The sequence below is a fragment of the Leptodactylus fuscus genome, chromosome 10 (genome assembly GCF_031893055.1).
Source record: "Leptodactylus fuscus isolate aLepFus1 chromosome 10, aLepFus1.hap2, whole genome shotgun sequence".
Taxonomy (NCBI): Eukaryota; Metazoa; Chordata; class Amphibia; order Anura; family Leptodactylidae; genus Leptodactylus; species Leptodactylus fuscus.
Genome location: NC_134274.1, coordinates 65,375,232 through 65,398,404, shown reverse-complemented (window position 1 = coordinate 65,398,404; position 23,173 = coordinate 65,375,232). Strand labels below are relative to the sequence as shown.

At 44.9% G+C, this 23,173-nt stretch overlaps 1 protein-coding gene across 2 annotated transcripts in view; it reads left to right on the top strand.

Annotated features, from left to right (window-relative positions):
- CCAR1 (cell division cycle and apoptosis regulator 1) overlaps positions 1-23,173 on the top strand; it is an 80,047-nt gene that overhangs the window by 27,687 nt on the left and 29,187 nt on the right. For both annotated transcript variants that reach the window (XM_075258578.1, XM_075258577.1), the window contains exons 3-12: positions 3,843-4,021; positions 6,516-6,557; positions 6,690-6,722; positions 6,842-7,035; positions 7,275-7,389; positions 7,486-7,684; positions 13,646-13,775; positions 14,070-14,231; positions 17,828-18,053; positions 18,150-18,263. In XM_075258578.1, coding sequence (XP_075114679.1) covers positions 3,843-4,021; positions 6,516-6,557; positions 6,690-6,722; positions 6,842-7,035; positions 7,275-7,389; positions 7,486-7,684; positions 13,646-13,775; positions 14,070-14,231; positions 17,828-18,053; positions 18,150-18,263 — 1,394 coding nt within the window. The remainder of the gene's footprint in view (positions 1-3,842; positions 4,022-6,515; positions 6,558-6,689; positions 6,723-6,841; positions 7,036-7,274; positions 7,390-7,485; positions 7,685-13,645; positions 13,776-14,069; positions 14,232-17,827; positions 18,054-18,149; positions 18,264-23,173) is intronic.

Genomic DNA, 23,173 nt, shown 5'->3' with positions numbered 1-23,173 from the left:
CATAATCTGGTCTCTCAGCCTCTCACTTCTACCAAATCAGTTCTCTCTAGGCTGCGCTGATGAAGTCCAACCAGACAGAAACGGTGCCGTCCGTAAAGACTACTGGGAAATTCAGGCATGATGTTCAGGGTGCTTCCCATAGAGGTCAGCATAACAGAGGCACTGTCTCCCTGTTTACATCTTGGGAGACAGATTTGCATATTCTTCCCATTTTAATTTTTGAAATTTTCCAGTAGCTGCTGCATTTCCCCCCGAGGCTTATACTCGAGTCAGTAAGTTTTCCCAGTTTTTTGTGGTAAAATTAGGGGCCTCGGCTTATACTCGAGTATATACGGTACTTACTCAGGAGTGATGACATGTTCTTTTAGTATAAGGACAGAGACCATTTTTACTGCATAATGGCAGAATTGTCAAGTTCAACATGGCGGATTTTGCAACAGGATCTGCAGCAAATATCTTCTGGCAGTAGAAAGATTTCCTACTCCTTCTCACTTCAGTGGGAGAGGTTTGAGCAGGACTCTTCTTTTTGTCCAGTAGCTGATATTTTTATTTATTTTTTCAGCTAGCAGAAAAAAAAGTGTCTGCCTCCGATTGAAATGAATAGCAAATTCTGCAGTGTGAACTTTCCTTAAGGCTTTATAAACACAACTTTAGTTTTGCTCAGGATTCTAGAGATCATATGGGCAAATTAATTTGTGTCCTTATATACACATACATAGTTTATTCTCTAGGTTCACACAAGCGTTGGGGTGTCCATACTTCTGATCCGCTTAGGAAACCCTATCTGCTTGAAGGGATTCTATCAATACACTTTTTAAACTAAATACACGTAGGAATAGCCTCAAGAAAGGCTATTCTCTTACTTTTAGTATTCTGATCCATGCCACCGTTCGTTAAAAGTATCTTCTTTCTTCCTTATGCAAATGAGTTTTCTTGCACCACTGGGGGCATCCCCAGTGCTGCTCGAAAACTCTCCAGTGACTGCCTCTGTCTTCTTCTCCGCCTCCCGCCTCTTCTCTTGCGATCCCCTTCTCTTCTTCAAAAAAGCACCAACTGCGTATGTCCGTCGTCCGTTTTACTGTAGCCTCTCCCATTTGGCCACAGGAAAAATGGCCGATGGCCATGCGCGAACAGCGCTTTTTGAAGAAGAGAAAAGGAGCGCGAGAGAAGAAGCAGGAGGCGGAGAAGAAAACAGAGGCTGTCGCTGAAGAGTTTTCAAGCAGCATTGGGTACGTCCCTAGTGCTGTGAGAAAGCTCATTTGAAAGTAGATGAAAGTAGATATTTCTAAGGAACAGTGGTGTGGATCAGTATAATAAGGGTAAGAGAAGAGTTGTCTTTCTGAAGGCTATTTCTACGTATTTAGTTTAAAAAGGGTTTATAGTGATAGAATCCCTTTCAAAAGTAGTTACCTCTGGAAACCTGAAGACTCCATACACTATAATGAGTTCCACCGGGTTTCGCTCCATTTCCGCCAATTTTATTCTGAAATCGGCAGAATGAAAAGTCCCACCACCTATTTTAAGCAGAATGGGGGCAGATCTGTGAGGCAGAGTTTTTGCAGCAGATTCTGCTGAGTGAACCTGCCCTAGGGCTTCGTGCTCATAACTGTAGATATTACAGCTCTTTGTGAAGGCTGTAGGACTAAGCTCCAAAATATGTTCTACTAGGCTCTGCCCACGACTTCGTCTGCGGGTTGTTGGAGTGGATGTTCCGCCTATATTCAGCAAATTGCTGGCGTCGATGGTTTGCCTGCTCCGGTGTCTTGGCAGCTCTCAAGCTGTCCTGTTGCTGAACTTGTTCCTGGCGCTGTGCCTGTGATTTTTCGGGCATTTCAGCAGCTCACTGGGATGCTATATAATGAGCGTGTTGATGATCTGCCCGCTCCGGCGTTTCGACAGCTGTCAATCTGACCTGTTGCTGAACATGTTCCTCGCGCTGTGTCCATGATTGTTCCGTCATCTCAGCAGCTCGCTGGGAAGCCATATAATGAGCGTGTTGTTGGCGTTGATGATCCGCATGCTCCGCCATTTCGGAAACTCTCAAGCTGGCCTGCCACTGAACTTGTTCTTTGCACCATGCCTGTAATTGTTCCGGCGTCTCAGCAGCTCGCTGCAATGCCATATAATGCATGTGTTGTTGGCTTTGATGATCCCCGTCAGGTCCGCTTGAGGAGAACTCTATGACTTCTGGCTCCTTCATAGTTCTCATTGTTTGCGACAAATTAGATTTTCTTTTTCCCCGATATGTTTAAAATTGACAAACTGCCAATTTGGACTAAAGGTGTTTTCCCAGTTCAGTTTGTCTGCAGTGCCTGGAGCAGATCAGATAATATGCAAATGCATGTACACTGAGGGTTAGTATGTGTTTACACAGAGAGATAAGAGCCCTGGGTTTCTCAGAAGTTGAGATAAGAGCAGTGTAATATAGTATGTGAAAAAACATTCATAACCTTTGTAAAGCCATGTCATTTACCGGGATAAAGCGTAGCCTTTATTTTAATCGAGGTTACAATCTACCTATGTGCCGAATTTCATCCAAATCCGTTCAGCCATTTTTGTTCCAAACACACAAACATCCAAACGTTCACATTTATAATATTAGTAGGATTTTTGCGGCTTGGTCCATCTATTCTAATGAACTGTCAATGGGAAACACAGCAAGCACACGTATACCAACCATATGCTATCGGTTCAGTTTTTCACTGATCTGCACATAACTACAGTCATTTAGCTTTACATCCCATGCACACGACCTAGATTCTGATGCTCTCTCCCATTCCATGGAATATGGAGCCTGTCCTATCCAGCTCTGTGACATTGGCACAGAATGGAGTGGAACCCCCCACAGGACATGCTGCAGGGCATTTCTCACTGTTTTGTTTTTTGATCATTTAATTTTTACTAATATTCCAACGTCAATATATAGATTTATCTTCCATTATCATTCTCACCCTAACCCCAGCCACATACTAGAATGTGTCATACTGTAAACCGTAAATCCTTGGTTTTCCTGCGCTTGGTCTCCTTTATAGTAGAATTGAGTTGCTCTGCACTTTTCCATGAATGCTGTGGGTGTTGCGGCTCTGCACCATGGATCCCCTGCCTATAAATAGCTATAGGAGATGTGTGTTACAGTACAGGCGCAGACGCCCCAATTACCCAGTGACAGTTTAGTCAGCTAAACAAATAATGGGAGTCAGCACTGCATTAAAGCCTGACACCGCTTTCACACAAAGACCTGACAAGCGAGCAGATGGCTGCCAGGGCACGCTAATGAAGGCAGCCATGTGTGCTCATTTGGAATTGGGTTTTAGGGCTGTGAATATGACTCACTGGCAATAATGTGCCCTCAGGCCGGGAAGGCTTTCATGTCTCTGCTCATGAGTGTAGTTATGGTCAATAAACTCTGTTAATAATGGACAACATATACATTTCCTAAAACATTTTGTCTCAGTTTGCCGAGTCCTGTATACAGAATTCCCCTGGCCCTCTGTAGACCTCTATTTGCATTTGTGTGTCTTGCTTTTCAGTATTAAATTAACCTTTTGTTTTCGTCCTGGCTGGTGGCAGAAGTGAATAAACTGCTAGTGCATGCAATGAAATGCTCAATTGAATAGGAATAGGCTTTGATCCTGAATATTCTCAGTTTGAGTTTCCAGTCCAAAATTCCTACGGTTTGATAAATCCTATATTAATAGAAGATATCTTGAATATATATATATTTATATATTATAATTTATTTTAATGAATTGTGATTGAATACTTGCCAGTGTTGTTTTTATATGCGGTATTGAAGTCACACCTATCGTTTACCTCTATGGACTAACATTATTCTTTATCAGCTCCACTAGGGGTCCAGCAGCCATCATTGCTTGGGACATCCCCCACAATCTACACTCAGCAGTCAGCCCTTGCTGCTGCCGGCCTCAGCACCCCTTCTCCAGCAAACTACCAGCTCACTCAGACTGCAGCGTTACAGCAACAAGCGGCTGCCGCAGCTGCTGCAGCGGCTCTTCAGCAGGTACATGGTTATTCAGTTTAACTTCATGCAATTCATTTGGTTAACAGGTCTCTCTTTAAAGGGGCTCTATCAGCAAAAAACATGCCGATAGAGCCCCACATATGCGTGAATAATGCTATTCAGGCACCGTAAATGTTATATTAAACTACCTCCCCCCCCCCCCCCCCGTTTTAAAATAAAACCCTAAAAAAGAATGTTATCTACTTACACATCGTGCACTGTGGGCGGGCATTCAGGGGGTGTCTTCATCTTCATCCACGCCTCTTCTTCCTCCAATGTCTTCCGGTCCCGTCTTCCTCCGGCGCTCGCGAGCGGACACTGATATAAAAAAATGGCCTGGGCGCATGCGCAGTAGCATGTGGCTGCTACTGCGCAGGCGCCCAGGCCATTTTTTTTATATCAGTGTCCGCTCGCGAGCGCCGGAGGAGGACGGGCCCGGAGGACATCGCAGGAAGAAGAGGCGGGGATGAAGAATACGGCGCACCCTGAAAGCCCGCCCAGCGTGCACGATCCATAAGTACATAATATTCTTTTTTAGGGTTTTATTTTAAAACTGGGGGGTAGTTTAATATAACATTTACGGGGCCTGAATAGCCTTTTTAAAGGCTATTCACGCATATGTGGGGCTCTATCAGCACGATTTTGCTGATTGAGCCCCTTTAATCTAATATGCCTCCCAAACCAAAAATAGTGTGGCGTGGAGGCTTTAATAGGTACAGAAATATACATTTGTAGACCTATGAAACCATACAGAAGTAATCCTCTCATTACTGATATATAAATTACCCTGCAAGTGCACTGGGGGCGGGCTTGATTTGAGAGATTTGCCTACTGATAGTAATGAGAGCAATGTCATTTTCAGAATAAGAAAAATTGCTAACAATGCATTAGACAATAATGCTGAGAACATCAAAATTTTCATCCATACGCAGATGAACTGTTTTGTGCACTTGGTGTGTAGCAACACCTGTGACCTTTCCAAGTGCCTCTTCCTAAGCCTATAGATTGACATGGTATGTGCAGTGACCATTCAAAAACAGGTGCCCAAAAGTGGCCTCTCCCCTGGTGCAACAAACAGCTTATTTGCATACAGATTGAAATGTGTTTATCTCTGTAGCAAGATTGTACTTTCACAGGAAAAACAAGTATGTTCACTATGCCACTAACTGCACCTACTATTATATACAGGTGTGACTAAAACACTGGGAATAGTTGCAGTAGGAAAGGGTCCCAATCCGTCTCCGTAAGGTTTAAAAAGATCCCACTTATATTTGGATGCAATCAAAATTTATTTGAGACAATTGTAGAATTCACAACAGATGGTGTACATGTGAACGTTTTCGGCTCAGTAAGGAGCCTTCCTCAGACTCAAAATGAAGATCTATATGCCAGGAAAGTGATACTGGAACAATATTCACAATTAGGGCGGGCGCCCCCAGTCTTGTAGTCTTGATAGGCAGATTAAGATTGAGCTAGGGCCACAGTCTAATGGAGTCCCTCGCCTGCCTCTGTTAAGTGGATATAGCGTCTAAAATTGGTAGCGTGTAGTGAAGGCAGCGTGTAGTGGACTTTAGCCCTAGCTCAATTTTAATCTGCCTATCAAGACTACAAGACTGGGGGCGCCCGCCATAATTGTGAATATTGTTCCAGTATCACTTTCCTGGCATATAAATCTTCATTTTAAGTCTGAGGAAGGCTCCTTACTGAGCCGAAAACGTTCACATGTACACCATCTGTTGTGAATTCTACAATTGTCTCAAATAAATTTTGATTGCATCCAAACATCAGTGGGATCTTTTTAAAACTAACTGTACCTACAATACAGGAGCCAGAGATGTATCACTACATAGCTGAGTAGATTTGACAATATAAGTGTAGGATCCATGTTTGCAACAATTTGGTTGCCTCTTAAATTTCTTTCCTGGAAACACATATGCGTACTACAGTGTGCAGGCTGATGCACCTCTGAGGGGGCGTCTGATGGTCCGTTCTATTCCAATGAACATAGAGCAGGTCCTACCTGCTCTACGTCATTGGACCAGACTGCACTAGAAGCCCCCCATACATCACGGAATGCACTCAGATGTCACTGAAAGTGTCATCGGAGAGCATTCCCTCTGCACAATCGGCCCCACATCGGACTGAACACTCGGTTATGTGACTGGGGCTTTAGAACTATAATTTATAATTACCTGACTCAATCTGAGAGACATCAACGGGATCCTGTTAGAGCGATTTGGAACATCAAATCACCCATAGGTCCTTATTGATTGGGAGTTTAGTGTCCCAAATCTCCATTTTATGGCACAGTTCACCCCCACATTAAAAATAAAAAAAGCCAAAGTGTACATAGCATCCCAAATCACACTGACCGATTCCCTTTAGAACTGAAGATGTAATTTATTTGGTATTACTTGTTATGTATGTTGCTTTTGCTATATGAATGACATAATAATGCGATATATATATATATATATATTTTTGTTATCCACAGCAATATTCCCAGCCACAGCAGATTTACAGCGTTCAACAACAGGTTTGTGGGCTTTTTTTTAAATTAAAATACTTATTTTGCAATATACTGCTCCAGAATATAAGCTTCATCAAATTGGAAAAAAAAAAAGTCCTTGATGAATTTACCTGCAAACTTTTTTTTTTCCCCCACCAGTTGCAGCAGCCACAGCAGACATTGATAACTCAGGTGAGAACATGGAGTCTTGCTGCATAACCTCTTATGTGTTTGTGCCATGTTTCTTCTCTTGTGTTTGTGCATGGCTTTGGGCTTACTTTTTTCACTAATGTGTCACCACTATTTTGCAGCCTGCTGTTGCCCTGCCTACAAGCCTTGCCCTGTCTACACCCCAGCAAGCTGCACAGATTACAGTCTCTTACCCCACTCCAAGGTCCAGTCAGCAGCAGACCCAGCCCCAGAAACAGCGTGTTTTCACTGGGGTTGTAACAAAGCTTCATGAAACGTTTGGCTTTGTGGATGAAGATGTGTTTTTCCAGCTGACGTACGTATTAAGTCATGTTGAAAGTACTGAAAAGTTAATAAAATTTCCATAGCTTTTTTTGTTAGATAGCCTCGCTTGTACGCAGATGCAAAATTATCATTGCCCTTAATTTGTAGTGAAGTCGCAGCATTACTGTGACTCACAGCGACATCTATATTTCTGTATGGAAGAGAGGTCGTCTGTAAGTCAAGTCATTTTGATACTTAAGTAGATTTCTTCTTTGACTTTTGTTTGTCTAGTGCTGTTAAGGGAAAGTCTCCACAAGTTGGAGATCGCGTTTTAGTGGAAGCTACTTATAATCCTAACATGCCATTTAAATGGAATGCACAGAGGATTCAGACGCTCCCTAACCAGGTAAGTGCCCCTGATATTCTTCTAATCTTCCATTAAGGCTTTCTCTCTTTCTTTTATTTTTTCAGTATATTTATTTTATTTTTGTCTACATTGCAGAATCCAGCTCCAGCACAGCCTTTAATAAAGAGCCCCCCAGCAGTGATGCCACCTGTTCCACAGCAGCCTGCTTTTGGGGTGCAGACTCAGCCTCCACCACAAGCACAGACTCTACTGCAGGCACAGATATCTGCTGCATCTCTAAATCCATTGCTGCAAGCACAACCATCTCCTTTATTACAACAGCAGCCACCTAAAGGTACTTGCAACCTTTACTAGATAGCAGAACTCTTAGGACCTGTTCACATGGTGGAATTCAGTGGCAGATTCCACACTGATTCTATTTCCCTTTATATTCAATGGGAGAATGTAATGTAAGAAAACCGGGTAAAATGACGCGGGGAGCCAGGTCACTTTCAGGTCAAAACCCGCCTGCCACGACCGTTGTGGTCGCGGCTTCCCCCTCCGGACTCGGCTCAAACGAATGGGCCGAAACCGGAGGTTGCTGCCGCCAGGCGGAAGCCGCAGCAGCTCAGCGATCCGCGGAATCCACCTGAAGAAAGGGCAGCTCGCTTCCTTTTTCCGCTAGTGGCAACATGCCGCTAGTAGCAAAAAGAACGCTAGTGGTCTCCATTAACCACCATTGTATGGAGGCGGATTTTGAGGCAAAATCTGCTGTCAAAATACGCCTCCTTGCCCCCCCGTGTGAACTAACCCTAAATGAGGATAATGGAATTATTATTAGTCACTATTAGACACTGTTGTCTTATTGGCTGATTCTATCAGTATAGGTACAAAAACCTAAATGACAAATAGGATTGGAGGATATGCCCTTAATATTTTGTTTAATCTCAATTGGAAGGGTCACTTGCCAAAAAAATAGAGTATTAAAACGATAAAACTATCTTTATTAGTAATAGCAATTAGTAAATCTTTATTAGTAATTTCAAAAAAGATGATATATCATACGTCAAAACAGTAAAAAGTCTGTAGAAAGACCAGTGTTGCTATAAAAGTATATAAGATAAGATAATCCTTTAATAGTCCCACACTGGGGAAATTTCAGCATGTTACAACAGCATAGTAATACAGATACAGGATAATACACAGTAATATATTACAGACGTAGACACACGTAAGCTGAGAAGAGAAGATATACTAGGAGTCCATAGCAGCTAAGGAAAAACGGAAGAGAAAGAGGAAGACCTCATGGTCATCGTCATAATCATTAGTTCTCTGTGCGGAGTGATCTTCGCTTGGTCTGATGTAGATTATACAGCCTGGTCGCGGTTGGAAGGAAGGACCTGCGATAGCGCTCCTTCTCACACTTGGGGTGAAGCAGACGGTCACTTACAGTGCTGCCAAGTCCCATCAGGGTCCCATACATGGGATGGGATTTGTTCTCCCGCATGGAGGTCATCACAGACAGTATCCTTCTGTCACCCACCACCTGTACTGGGTCCAGGGGGCTCCCCAGGACAGAGCTGGCCCTCCTGATCAGCCTGTCAAGTCTGTTTCGGTCCCTGGTTGATATACTGCTCCCCCAGCAAGCCACACCGAAAAAGATGGCTGAGGCAACCACAGAGTTGAAGAAGGCCCTAAGAAGTGGCCCCTGGACTCCGAAGGCCCTCAGCCTCCTGAGCAGGTAGAGTCTGCTGTGGCCCTTTCTGTGCAGCGCCTCCAGGTGATCAGCCCAGTCTAGTTTATTATTGAGGAGCACACCCAGATACTTATAGGTCCTGACTATCTCAATACATGTTCCTTGGATCTCCACTGGGGTCGGAGCACCTCTCCGTTTACTAAAGTCCACCACTATCTCCTTGGTCTTCCCAGCATTAATCCTGAGCTGGTTCTGCTGGCACCATTTAACAAAATCCCGGTTTAAGTATCTGTATTCCCTATCGTTGCCATCAGTGATAAGGCCAACTATAGCAGAGCCATCGGAGTACTTCTGTAAGTAACAGCTGGATGAGTTGTGCCTAAAGTCAGCAGTGTACAGTGTGAAGAGAAATGGGGCAAGAACTGTACCTTGTGGTGCCCCCGTACTACAGATCACAGTGTCAGACACACAATCCTGGGCTCTCACATACTGAGGGCGGTTTGTCAGGTAGTCTAGGATCCAGTTGGACAGGTGGTGGTCCACTCCACCAAGGTTCAGCTTCTCCCTCAGTAGCCCTGGCTGAATGGTGTTGAACGCACTGGAGAAATCAAAGAACATTATTCTCACAGTGTTCCCGGGTTTCTCCAGGTGAGAGAGAGCTCTATGAAGAAGGTGGATGATGGCGTCATCTACCCCAATGCCCGGCTGATAGGCAAACTGGAGGGGGTCCAGAGCGGAGCTCACTAGGGGGCGTAGGTGTGTCAGGACCAGTCTCTCTAGGACCTTCATCAGGTGGGATGTCAGTGCTACAGGTCGGTAGTCATTGTAGCCCATCGGGTTGGGTTTCTTTGGGACTGGTACCACGCAAGATGTTTTCCACAGTTGAGGTACCACTGCCAGCTTTAGACTCATATGGTAAGATGGAGAATTAATAGAGTATATCGCAATGGATACCACCTGCTGCATGCTGTTGTGAGCGAGCTGCAATCATCTCACCCCCACGCCCTCGTCCTGGTGTCTGGAGACTTCAAACATGTCTCTCCAGCATCCACTCTACCAGGCTTCACACAGTATGTAACCTACCACACAAGAGACAACAAAACACTGGACTTGCTCTTTGCCAGTGTGAGGGATACAAATAACTCAACTGCTCTACCGCCCCTAGGCAGATCAGATCACAACCTGGTACATCTGCAACACACTTACACTCCACTGGTGCGCAGAGAACCGGCGGTTACCCGCACAGTGAAAATTTGGTCAGAGGAAATTGTTGAGACCCTGAGAGACTGTTTTAATATAACATTATGGGAAGTGTTTCAAGATGCATTTCCAGGTGACATTGAGGGACATACAAACTGCATAACAGACTACATTAATTTCTGTGTGGACAGCACGGTACCAACTAGAAAAGTGAGGTGTTTCTCCAATAACAAACCATGGATTAACTCTGAGATTAAAGGGGCTCTATCACTGGGAAAAGTCATTTTTATCTAAACACATGCTTGCATAGGCTTTATAAATGCTACTTCAAACCTACCTCTAATATGTAAATTGCCTCAGTGGTTTCTGAATAAGTCCGTTTTTATTAATATACTAATGAGCTTTCAGCCAGCACAGGAAGTTCCCAGCAGCCTCCTCTCTTCTATTATCTCCTATGTGTGTGAGGCAAACAGGAAGCTGAATCATCATCATCAGCAGTCTCCCATAGGAAACAACAGGAGAGGTGTGCACGATGTCTAATTAGCATATGAATAAAAACAGACTTATTCAGAGACCACTGAGGCAATCTACATACTAAAGGTAGGTGTGGAATAGACTTTCTAAAGGCTACGCAAGGATTTGATTAGTTAAAAAAAAACAACTTTTCCCAGTGATAGAGCCCCTTTAAAGCTCTTCTCAAGGAGAAAAAAGAGAATCTTTAGATCTGGTGACAAAAATGTCCTGGGGGAGGTGCAAAAACTGTTGAATCAACTAATCAGAGAAGGGAAAGCCAACTACAGGCGGAAGATGGAACTACAAATGGGAGAGGGTAGAATCTTGAAGGTGTGGGACAGTCTGAAGGTGATATCTGGACACAAACAAAAGGCTGGTCCTCAGATAGAAGGTAACAGGAAGTGGCTTAACGAGCTTAATTTATTCTTCAATAGATTTGACTCCAAACCAACGCTCCCTTCACCAACATGGCAGTCAACCCCCCTCCCCTCACACACCAAGACCCAACCCCCACAGACCTGCAGTCAACTGCATTCTGACTATCTGATCCTCAAGGAGTCTCAAGTGTATAGGGAAATCAAGAGGATTAAAATGTGTGGTGACCAAGTTCTTAAAATGTGCAGTGACCAGGTGGCATTATTACACACATGTACAATATGAGTCTAAAACTGGGAGAGGTACCTCAACTGTGGAAAACATTGTGTGTGGTACCAGTCCCAAAGAAACCCAACCTAATGGGCTACAATGACTACCGACCTGTAGTACTGACATCCCACCTGATGAAGGGTCTAGAGCAGGGGTAGGGAACGTACGGCTCTCCAGCTGTTGTAAAACTACAACTCCCAGCATGCATACTGGCTCTGCTGTTCTTGGAACTCCCATGGAAGTGAATGGAGCATGTTGGGAGTTGTAGTTTGACAGCAGCTGGAGAGCCGAAGGTTCCCTACCCCTGGTCTAGAGAGACTGGTCCTGACACACCTACGCTCCCTAGTGAGCTCCGCTCTGGACCCCCTCCAGTTTGCCTATCGGCCGGTCATTGGGGTAGATGACGCCATCATCCACCGTCTTCAAAGAGCTCTCACCTGGAGAAACCCGGGAACACTGTGGGAATAATGTTCTTTGATTTCTCAAGTGCGTTCAACACCATTCAGCCAGGGCTACTGAGGGAGAAGCTGAACCTTGGTGGAGTGGACCATCACCTGTCCGACTGGATCCTAGACTACCTGACAAACCGCCCTCAGTATGTGAGAGCCCAGGACTGTGTGTCTGACACTGATCTGTAGTACGGGGGCACCACAAGGTACAGTTTTTGCCCCATTTCTCTTCACACTGTACACTGCTGACTTTAGGCACCACTCATCCAGCTGTTACTTACAGAAGTACTCCGATGGCTCTGCAATAGTAGGCCTTATCACTGATGGCGACAATAGGGAATACAGAGACTTAAACCGGGACTTTGTTGAATGGTGCCAGCAGAACCATCTCAGGATTAATTCTGGGAAGATCAAGGAGATGGTGGTGGACTTTAGAAAACGGAGAAGTGCTCCGACCCCGGTGGAGATCCAAGGGACATGCATTGAGATAGTCAGGACCTATAAGTATCTGGGTGTGCTCCTCAATAATAAACTAGACTGGGCTGATCACCTGGAGGCGCTGCACAGAAAGGGCCACAGCAGACTCTACCTGCTCAGGAGGCTGAGGGCCTTCGGAGTCCAGGGGCCACTTCTTAGGGCCTTCTTCAACTCTGTGGTTGCCTCAGCTACCTTTTTCGGTGTGGCCTGCTGGGGGAGCAGTATATCAACCAGGGACAGAAATAGACTTGACAGGCTGATCAGAAGGGCCAGCTCTGTCCTGGGGAGCCCCTTGGACCCAGTACAGGTGGTGGGTGACAGAAGAATACTGTCTGTGGTGACCTCCAAATCCCACACCATGTATGGGACCTTGATGGCACTTGGCAGCACTGTAAGTGACCGTCTGCTCTACCCCAAGTGTGAGAAGGAGCGCTATTGCAGGTCCTTCCTTCCAACCGCGATCAGGCTGTATAATCTACATCAGACCAAGCGAAGATCACTCCGCACAGAAAACTAATGATTATGATTATGAAGTCCTCCTTCTTTCTTCTTCTGTTCCTTAGCTGCTATGGACTCCTAGTAGATCTTCTCTTCTCAGCTTATGTGTGTCTACTTCTGTAATATATTACTGTGTATTATCCTGTATCTGTAACATGCCCTAGTAACATGCTGAAATTTCCCCACTGTGGGACTATTAAAGGACTATCTTATCTTATCTTATTAGATACATTATTGCACTTTATGTTCCCAAGTATTGACAACACATTTTTATTAGAAAGAAATAGTTGATAACAGCATTATCAATTATTGTTATAAATCACATAGCGTGAGTGTTTATACTACATTGTTGCAATTGCCTAATATTTTTTTGCCTTTATGGAGGGAGAAGTTTTTATTTGCATGATAGTATAGAGAGATCCATTACGATATACTCTATCTATTCCATCTTAACATATACTTTTATAGCAAAACTGGTTTTTCTACAGACTTTGTACTGTTTTGAGAGTTGATATATCATCATCTTTTAGCTATTACTAATTACAGATTTATTGTTTTAATACCCTATTTTGAGATATGTTGCCCATAGGTTATCATTGTAAAACATAAAGAAAGAAATCCAGCTCAGTATACATGTGGGGTATTCCTCATAGGGAAGCGTGGTCCATTCCACTTATGTGTACAGTGACAAGAAATAGTATAGGATTCTTTTGGCCTCCATCAGATAACTGGATCTCTATGGATACAGCTTTGAGCTGTACGGCCATATTGTGATGTGAACTTGCCTTAAGAGAATGTTTTGATGCCTCATTTTTAATTTTTTTTTTCTTCCTTTCAGCTGGCCTATTGCAAACCCCAGTTCGCATTGTATCTCAGCCCCAGCCAGTTCGCAGAATTGAACCACCATCAAGATTTTCTGGTAGAAGTGATAGAGGAGACTCCATAGCCAGTAGAAAAGATGACAGAATGTAAGTGTTGGACCCAAATGTTGTCAAATTATGTGTAACCCCAATATAGGCAGTGCAACAGTGAAACAAAGCACATTGTAGTCTGAATTTCACTTAACTATGTGTTGCAGAAAAATGAGAAATAATACTGCACTGAAACAGCAAACTGTCCTCCATGTGCATGCCATGTCAGAGCATTGGAGCACTTGCTGTCCTTTGCAAGTCTATTTAGACAAAAAAAAAAAAAAAGTTAGGCAGCAAAACCCAGGCATTTTTTTCTTGGAAATTCAAGTATTAATTTCTAAATCTTTACAGTCGAGAGAGAGATCGAGACAGGCGCAGATCACGTGATCGTTCACCTCAGAGAAAGCGCTCAAGAGAGAGATCGCCCCGACGTGAAAGAGAGCGGTCACCGCGCAGACCTAGACGGGTGGTACCCCGCTACACTGTACAATTCTCCAAGTTCTCTCTGGACTGGTAAGTGTAATGAATGCATAATTTTTTAAGCTTGACTGCATGCAGATATTTATGTTTGACTGGCCATTTGTGCATGATGGAGCCTATTGTCCTTAGTCGTAAATATGACATGCTTTTCAGTAAGAATTTGAAACATGTAAGACTTAGTTTACATCTATGCTGGAGATGCAGTGTCCACCTCATATTGGCAAATGATTAAAAAAAAATGCCAAAAATGCCTTCCATGGAAAATAATGGGAGCAATAGGAGGTGGAATCTACCTGAAAATTTGCTTCAGAAGCAAAAACAGAAAATAAGGTAAATGATACAGTCAACATAAAAATATGGAAAAATACATATATAATTTTATATATGTATATATATAAAATTATATATATATATATATATATATATATATATATATATATATACACACACACACACACACACACACACACACACACACACACACACACACACACACACACACACACACACACACACACACACACACACACTCACTCACCGGCCACTTTATTAGGTACACCTGTCCAACTGCTCGTTAACACTTAATTTCTAATCAGCCAATCACATGGCGGCAACTCAGTGCATTTAGGCATGTAGACATGGTCAAGACAATCTCCTGCAGTTCAAACCGAGCATCAGTATGGGGAAGAAAGGTGATTTGAGTGCCTTTGAACGTGGCATGGTTGTTGGTGCCAGAAGGGCTGGTCTGAGTATTTCAGAAACTGCTGATCTAGTGGGATTTTCACGCACAACCATCTGTAGGGTTTACAGAGAATGGTCCGAAAAAGAAAAAAATCCAGTGAGCGGCAGTTCTGTGGGCGGAAATGCGTTGTTGATGCCAGAGGTCAGAGGAGAATGGCCAGACTGGTTCGAGCTGATAGAAAGGCAACAGTGACTCAAATAGCCACCCGTTACAACCAAGGTAGCCAGAAGAGCATCTCTGAATGCACAGTACGTCGAACTTTGAGGCAGATGGGCTACAGCAGCAGAAGACCACACCGGGTGCCACTCCTTTCAGCTAAGAACAGGAAACTGAGGCTACAATTTGCACAAGCTCATCGAAATTGGACAATTGAAGATTGGAAAAACGTTGCCTGGTCTGATGAGTCTCGATTTCTGCTGCGACATTCGGATGGTGGGGTCAGAATTTGGCGTCAACAACATGAAAGCATGGATCCATCCTGCCTTGTATCAACGGTTCAGGCTGGTGGTGGTGGTGTCATGGTGTGGGGAATATTTTCTTGGCACTCTTTGGGCCCCTTGGTACCACTTGAGCATCGTTGCAATGCCAAAGCCTACCTGAGTATTGTTGCTGACCATGTCCATCCCTTTATGACCACAATGTACCCAACATCTGATGGCTACTTTCAGCAGGATAATGCAATGCCATGTCATAAAGCTGGAATCATCTCAGACTGGTTTCTTGAACATGACAATGAGTTCACTGTACTCCAATGGCCTCCACAGTCACCAGATCTCAATCCAATAGAGCATCTTTGGGATGTGGTGGAACGGGAGATTCGCATCATGGATGTGCAGCCGACAAATCTGCGGCAACTGTGTGATGCCATCATGTCAATATGGACCAAAATCTCTGAGGAATGCTTCCAGCACCTTGTTGTATCTATGCCACGAAGAATTGAGGCAGTTCTGAAGGCAAAAGGGGGTCCAACCCGTTACTAGCATGGTGTACCTAATAAAGTGGCCGGTGAGTGTACAATATTAACAAAAGGATGAAAAAATAGCAGTACCGGAAAATTCCCACTAGAGGCCAGCAATGCAGTGGGTTTTAAAGTCTCCTATAAAATGCATAATGTATAAAGCTTTACACATGGGGTAAGTATTATGGTACAAGCATAAATCATGTATACGGATGTTGTCTCAAAAGGTTGTTCAGACAGTTGATTACCAGGGATTGCTATATAAACCAGGATAACAAATAATTAATTAGCATGTGCTTAAGACTTAACAAGGTTGGCTGCCTTAAAAGGAGTCATGGCCTGCCGCAAAAGGGCATATCAAAGAGACAACAATATTGAAGCAGTCAGGAAAGGTGGATCAAAGTTGCTTACCCATGTGAAGGACAATAAAAAGTACCAGCGACACCCACGAGCCGACCGCCTGACGCGTGTTTCGGCATATCATCCTTTTCAATAAAATTATATCTGTATTTTTCCATATTTTTATGTTGAGTGTACCTTATTTTCTGTTTTTGCTTGTGAATCTATTTTGGAGGTAATGACACGCAGTTAAAAGGGGTGTAAACAGGATACACGGGGGATTCTCCACTTGGTATATGTGAGTTACTTAATTTCCTCCCAGACATGCTATGTTTTTGGTTCTGAAAATTTGCTCCAAATTCCTCTCTGCAAACAACCTTAGGGTATGTTCACACGGCCTTGTAAACTCTCCGCGCAGCTAGCTGTGACGGGATGCCGATGCAGCATTTGCGTCCCGTCGCGGCATCCCGCTCCTGATTAGAATTTGCATAGAAGTTGTTGTGACTGAGACAATCCCTTGAACAGCAACATAGTAACGCCTCATAGATTTGCAGTAATATATACCACTAGAAAGCTGGCAGTGTGCTGAATTCAGAATTCACTGTCGTCTCCGAATCTGGAGATATTGGTGCTGTTAATTTCAGCACTGATATCTCCCCACTGTCAGAAGGGTGGGCCTTACAGCCTAGCATCATTGCCAGGCTGTGACGAATGTGCCCCTCACAGCATTCTTCCATAGACTTGTACTTTTAGCGAGGGTGATCCTCACTGTCCAGCAATGACCCTGAGCTGTGAGGAACGTCTTTCTGACAATGGGGAGATACCTGTGCAGAAATTTACAGCACCGATATCTCCAGCATTGGGACGCATGCAGAGAAAGCAGACAGTGTGCTCATTTCAGCACACTGTCTGCTGTCTAGGGGTATTTAATACTGCATATCTATGTAGACGTGAAAGGCCCTTTTTAAATTAGATTTTAAAGGGAACCTGTCAGGTCAGGGGTTTGGTGTCCAATGTAAATGTGTAGCAAAACCATCTGCAGTGCTAAACAATCACTAATTCCTTGTGCACCCTTTTCGCGGCTCTATTTTACTTGCTGCTCTTTGTATCACTGTTATTTACATTCAGTAAATCTGTGAACAAACTACATTTCCCATGATGCATTTGCCTGCTCTCACTCTCCGTCTTGTTGCTTACAGTGGGAAGGGGGAAGTGAGCTTAGAAATGAAACATCACAGCATCATGTGACCTCAGATGTGGGAGTGATTTATTACCTTTGATTTCATTGGAGGGAAGAGCAGGGAGATGTATCATGGGAAATGTAGTTTGTTCACAGATTCACTGAATGTAAATATCAGTGATACAAAGAGCAGCAAGTAAACTAAAGCCAAGAAAAGGTTGCACAAGGGAATACTGAGTATTTAGCAGTGCTGTGGATGTATTTGCAGATTATTTTTGGAAGCTGAATAACCCGTTTAAATTCATTGCTCTGTGTTTTAGTTTCCTTAATAAGGAAAAAAAAAAAAAGAATGTAAAAAAAAAAAAAAAAAAAAAGGGATCCATTGTGAGTCTTCTCTTCTTGTGCTGCAGCCCTGGATGTGACATGATGGAACTGAGACGGCGTTATCAGAACCTGTACATTCCCAGTGATTTCTTTGATGCCCAGTTTACATGGGTCGATGCTTTTCCTATCTCTCGGCCATTCCAGCTCGGAAGTTACAGCAATTTTTATGTCATGCACAAGGAAGTGGATCCACTTGAAAAAAATACTGCCGTTCTAGATCCTCCTGATGTAGACCATACATACAGTGCAAAGGTATCAAGTTATTCTGGCTATCAATTACCAAAGTTCTCTGCAGTATCTATCTATCTATCTGATTTTTATTTTATACTTTGGGTATTGTATAACTAGGTCATGTTACTGGCAAGTCCCGCTTTGGAAGATTTATATCACAAATCCTGTGCTCTTGCAGAGGACCCAGTGGAAGTTAGAGAAGGTTTCCAGCACCCAGCAAGGCTAATAAAGGTAACCATATTACTGATGTAAATAGTCTGATATTCTTTATGGTAAGGAAGCCACACACTAAAGTCCACCTAACTTTTGAACAACTTTTGATATTTTTGGCATGATTTGTGACATTAATAAATGTTGTAGTATGTGTTAATAGATTTTGGATCCTTTTCATTAAATCCTTTGCTGAAATCCACTTTGTGTTTTTTCCATTATTTCTCTTTCTACTTCTCACGGGAGAACAGGTGTGTATGAGCTCATGTATAATTCAAGAAACTGAGGATATATCTCAGGGATAAAACTTAGAATAAAGATTCTCAATTTATCGCAATATTTCACTGGGGGACACAGTAACCATGGGTATAGACGTGGCCACTAGGAGGCGGACATTAGGGAAATGAAAAAAGTTGGCTCCGCCCACACAGACTATACCCTCCCACTGACCGTGCACTCAGGCAGTTTTTTACCCAGTGTCATAGGAAGCAGTCACGACCTGAGTCAGGTCTTTCTGTCTTACAACATTTTTATTTTTTCTTTTCTTTCAGGGGCAGGGGGTTGTCAGTGTTTTGCAACACTAGTCATACCCCTGTGGGCAAGCACTCTATTATAGAGTGCCCCGCAGTACCCCTAGTCCCCCTCTTTTGCTGCAACGACAGCTGAATATTCCGGCGACCCCACAGTTACGTTTGAGGTATCACCGAAGGGGTGAGTCTGCGGCGCCTGAAGATTTCGGACTGGTAAGTATGAGCAGGTGAACATAGGTGAGTATGTTCCCCTTTTTTCCTCTTCTTCCTCCCTGGACCCTGTCTTGCATTCTTCCTGGTGCTTTGGTCCACCCGGCTGGCAACGGGCTCCAGGCGGCGGTCGCAGCTTCTTATTGAGGCCGCGGCTTCGCCGGTGGGTAGGCCGCATTGGGTTCACTCGGTTCCCGGGCCTCTAGGGCGCGCAGCCGCGGCTTCTACTTGGGGCCTCGGCTTCACCGGCGTGTAGGCCTCACTAGACCCCGCCTCAACCTCGGTCTTTCCTGAATCTGGGAGGCTGCCCCATGGGGCGGAGGGCGGGCCTGGTGGTCTTTTCCTGCCTCTTTGTGCAGTAGCCCTGTAGGGAGGGTCTTGTTTTATGACTCTTCCTGGTCTGAGGTCTGTTGTCTGTTGCAGTCGCTGCTCTGGTGCAGCCTGGTGATTCTTCTTGTGCAGCTTGTCCGCAGCGGTTGTGAATCATCTTCCTCCAGTGGTTATGGTTGGTTGCCCCCTTGGGGGTTGTTTTTTCTATTTTTTTCTGCAATGTTTTGTTCATGAAGTGTCTTCCTAGGTCCGTGCGCCCCCGCTGTGTCACGTTTATATATGCTCCAGCTCCCAGCTATAATGCCCTTGTGGACAGGCTATATATATTCTTTTGGTAATTCCGTTCAGCCTGCTGGAATCCTCTGAACTCTTGTTTCCCCGCGTCGGTTTGGGCATTTTCCCCCCAGGCTTGGGCAAATTGGGCAGACTTAATAGTCTATGGCGGTATTTTAGAACGGCTGTCCGCCAGTTGCTGCTTCGGTCTGTACAGTCAGCAGCTGTGGTCGAGGCCCTAAGAGGTTTCAATCTCAATCTCAGGGGCCACTCTCGAGGGAGGGCTAGGATATCCTTTAGGGCACGGCCCCTCTAGGACAGGTGGCTCTGGATCTCCTCCTGCTTACTTCGGTTTCGTTTGGGGTCGCCTCTGACTCCGAACCGGAGTTCTAGCCAGGCGCATTGGTACCAGCTGCTACACAGGAGCTTGTCCGTACAAGTTGTGATATTTTCAAATAATGGAGAACCCTAGGACTGTGTCTCAGGAGGATATCTCCCCCTGCTTGTTCTGTTTTTGCTGGGGACGCCGCTGACTCCTAGTTGGAGTTCTAGGCAGGCACATTGGGAGCAACTAATATGCAAGAGTTTGCAGGTACTGTTCTTCAGATACAGAGAACCCTAGGGTTGTTGCTTAGGAGAATGTCTTCTCCTGTTTGCTCAATTCTTTTCGGGAGACACCTCTGACTCCTAGCCGGAGTTCTAGCCAGGCACATTGGGAGCAACTAATATGCAAGAGCTTGCACGTGCTGTTTGTGATACTCTTCAAATAATGGGGAACTCTAGGGCTGGTGCTCAGAAGAATGTCTCTTCCTGCTTGCTCTATTTGTTTTGGTAGATGCCTCTGACTCCTAGTCGGAGTTCCAGCCAGGCACATTGGTAGCAACTACTATACAGAAGTTGCCCGTGCAGTTTCCAGTCTGTCCCCTGGTTGTTCCAGGAGGTCAGATGTTCTGTTTCTTTTTCCGAATTTATGCATTTGTAGGTGGACCATGTCCTTTGTGGATCCGGCCATTGCCAGTTTTTCTAGGGCTGTTCTTGCCTCTAGGTAACTCTGCCTCTTTCAGGGATTCCTCTGTTAGAAGGCTTGATTCATTGTCCAGATGGCCTTTGGTTGCGGCTGGTTCTGTGCATCCTGGATTAATGGTTTTGCCTAGGGCAAACAGCTGAGTACTGTTTTTTTTTGCTGATGGGTGAGCTCTGCAGGACTTCCAGCTGCTGGGGGGTAGATCAAATATGACGCTAATTTCCTATATGATGTTTCTGTCTAAGCGGTTCGCCGTTCGGAAACCGCTGCTGGTGTTGTGGCTATGCATCACACTGTTGTTCCATTCTGGAGCTTTGAACCTGATCCTAAAAGGATTATGGTTGATCTACATTTGTCGTTTGGTGAGCAGGTCTGTCCCTTGGGAAGAGCTTGGAGTAGCGACTGGTTAAGTTCCCTGTTTGCTCAGGGACATTCAGGTCGTCAGATCTTCCTCTGCAGGGGCAATTTCCTAGGAATTCAAAAAGCCCTCCTTTTTTTAGTTTAGACCTGCCTGGCATTCCTGCTCTGGCTTTTCTGGTCTGGTACTGGTTAGCCCAAAATCGACTATCGATTATTTTCCAGCCTGTTACTGTTCAAAGGAGGGACGGTTCTCCATGTCTTTTCTGCATACTGTGGTTGCCTTTATGGAACCGAGCATATCCTGTTGTCCTTCGTTATCTGGGACGCGTACTCCACTTTGCTATCGTGCATTCTGCTGATCCATTATGTTCTGCCAGAGGTGTGGCCATTGTCCCGTACTTGGTGGATCCCTGGGCAACAGGGATCCTCAGGCGAAGGCTCTTCCAGGACAGACAATTTCTCCGATTACAGATATCTCTGGATCTTCTTCAGAGGTCCAGCTGGCTCGTTTACGAGGGAAGTCCTGCCTTGTGCTTTCTTTTCGAAGCATGGAGGTTCTGGATATCCATCAGGTAAAACTTTTCCTCCAATAGCCGAGATTTGATCTCTTCAATCCAGTATGTCACAGTGGTTGAGGTGGCTTGATGGTCGCCTCTTTGTAGCCGTCACCCTTGTCCAGTGCCAATAGCTGTCCTGTACTCGAGTTTGTCTCAAGCTTCATGGATGGTGCACCTCCTGGAGGGGGGTTTCCTGTGGAAAGCTTGTCTTCTATCCTCTGGCAGTTGTCACTTCCAACACCAGCTTTTCTGGAGGAGACAGGGTTCAGAGTCCAGAATGTTCTGGAACTATGGTCCGGGGGATCTTCCCTCCAATCAATCTGTTGTATCGGGGGGCCATCTGTCGAGATCGGCACCCTGAGGGTCGGCCGGCTCACTTCAGTTCAGGTATTACACCACCGTCGTCTTCTTGAATCCCCAGGGCGGAACCAAGCGCCTGGCGACTTCCGTAGGTCTCCTTCTCCCTGAGGTTGGAAGAATTTTCAGTCACTGCTCCCTCAGCAATTCAGACTACCAGTTTTTTAACCACAAGGTCCCTGTATACTGTCAGGCGCAAGGATCCTCAGGCATTTGTGCCAACGCCTTTGGACTCCCTTGTGGAGGGTTTTCAGCTTCTGTTTCTGTTCCTCCTTTTCTCCCTCCTTCTAAGGTCCTCAGGAACTCAGGGTGAGGATTCCTACCATCCGGGTAGCTCCAGTCTGACCTCATCTAGGCTACTTCACAGTCCTCATAGTTCTGTTGGCAGACTCCCCGGACTTGCTTTTCGGCGAGAGGATTTGTGCTCTCAAAGTTTCCACTCCACCTTATGTTTGCCAGTTTTATTGACGAGATTGTTGAGGGTGAGTCTTTCTGAGACTGTTATTGCAGTCTACATTCTAGGCCAGGGAGCCACAGTCAGCTAAAGTGGGATCACTTTTGGTAGTCTTATGTCCGCTGGTGCGGAAGTCTGTGGTCCGTTTTTCTTTGCCGAGGTTTTTCTCAGTCTGGATTGTATCAGACTTGTTTTTTTTCTGATAGATCAGATATCTGTGCTTCTTTTCTTCCGGTGGCCCTGGTTGTCCTTACTCAAGTAAGACCCTTCTTCTAGGGCAGGACTCATGGTGTCCCTCCTTACTGGCTTTTGTGATCCTTGTTTTTTTTTGTTTTTTTTTCCTCATTCTTGAGGTACCTTAGGCTCCTCCTTCAGCCTCTAAAGCAAGTTCGCTTTCTTGTGGCAACCACTTCTACTTGTAGGGTTCTGAGCTGGCTGCTTCTGCGCCAGTCTCCCTTCTTGATTTCTCACGGAATAGGGTTGTTCTTTCTTCGCCACCTTCTTTGCTTCTAGGGTGGTGTCCTCCTTTTCTTGTCAATGAGGACATCGTCTTGCCTTCTTTTTGGCCAGAACCTGAGCATCTTCATGGGCACCACGCACCGCTGAGATGTGTCCAGGGGGCTGGATTGACTAGCTCTCACAGAACCGTTCTTTGATGCTCTTTTGTGATTTCCAGGGAACTCTAGGAAGGGCCTGTCTCTTCCAGGGTATCCATCTCTAGATGGATTCGGTCTGTCGTAGATATCCTTACAGTTAAAGGGCAGGGATTTGCCTTCCCGTGTGATGGCTCATGCGACCAGGGCTCGCAAAGTTGTCTATGTTTTTTGCACCATCTG